Source organism: Eimeria mitis, genomic scaffold (genome assembly GCF_000499745.2).
Source record: "Eimeria mitis Houghton genomic scaffold, Emh_scaff4057, whole genome shotgun sequence".
NCBI classification, from domain to species: Eukaryota; Apicomplexa; class Conoidasida; order Eucoccidiorida; family Eimeriidae; genus Eimeria; species Eimeria mitis.
The window spans coordinates 2,748-3,071 of record NW_013572389.1 but is presented as its reverse complement, the minus strand read 5'-3'; the positions used below and the strand labels follow the sequence as shown (position 1 = coordinate 3,071).

Below are 324 nucleotides of genomic sequence, written 5' to 3'. Positions count from 1 at the left end.
TTGCTGCAGGGGGACCGCAGCTTCGTTCCCTATGTGTACGCCTTCTATACAATACTGCTGCTGCTGCTGCAGGAATGTGACTACAAGGCGAAGGTGTGGTCGCTGGTGTGTGTGGGTCGGGGTTTGCTGCAGCTGCTGATGAATTTCAGTATAAGCAGAGTGCGGCTGCAGCAGCAGCAGCAGCAGCAGCAGCAGCAGCAGCAGCAGCAGCAGCCTTCTCGTGCATTGTTGTTTGCTTCTCGTTTTGTTTATTTTTGTGGTTTTGTTTGGTGGGCTGTTGGCTTCCGAATGCTCTTCTTTAGCAAACCCTGTGAAGGAGGTTCG

General features: G+C 52.8%; 1 protein-coding gene across 1 annotated transcript in view; it reads left to right on the top strand.

Moving 5' to 3' along the window:
• EMH_0072030 (zinc finger (C3HC4 RING finger) protein, putative) overlaps positions 1-324 on the top strand; it is a gene marked incomplete at both ends in the record, with an annotated part of 5,084 nt that overhangs the window by 2,223 nt on the left and 2,537 nt on the right. Inside the window, one exon of the mRNA XM_013499164.1 lies at positions 73-324. Within this exon, the coding sequence (XP_013354618.1) occupies positions 73-324 (252 nt within the window). The remainder of the gene's footprint in view (positions 1-72) is intronic.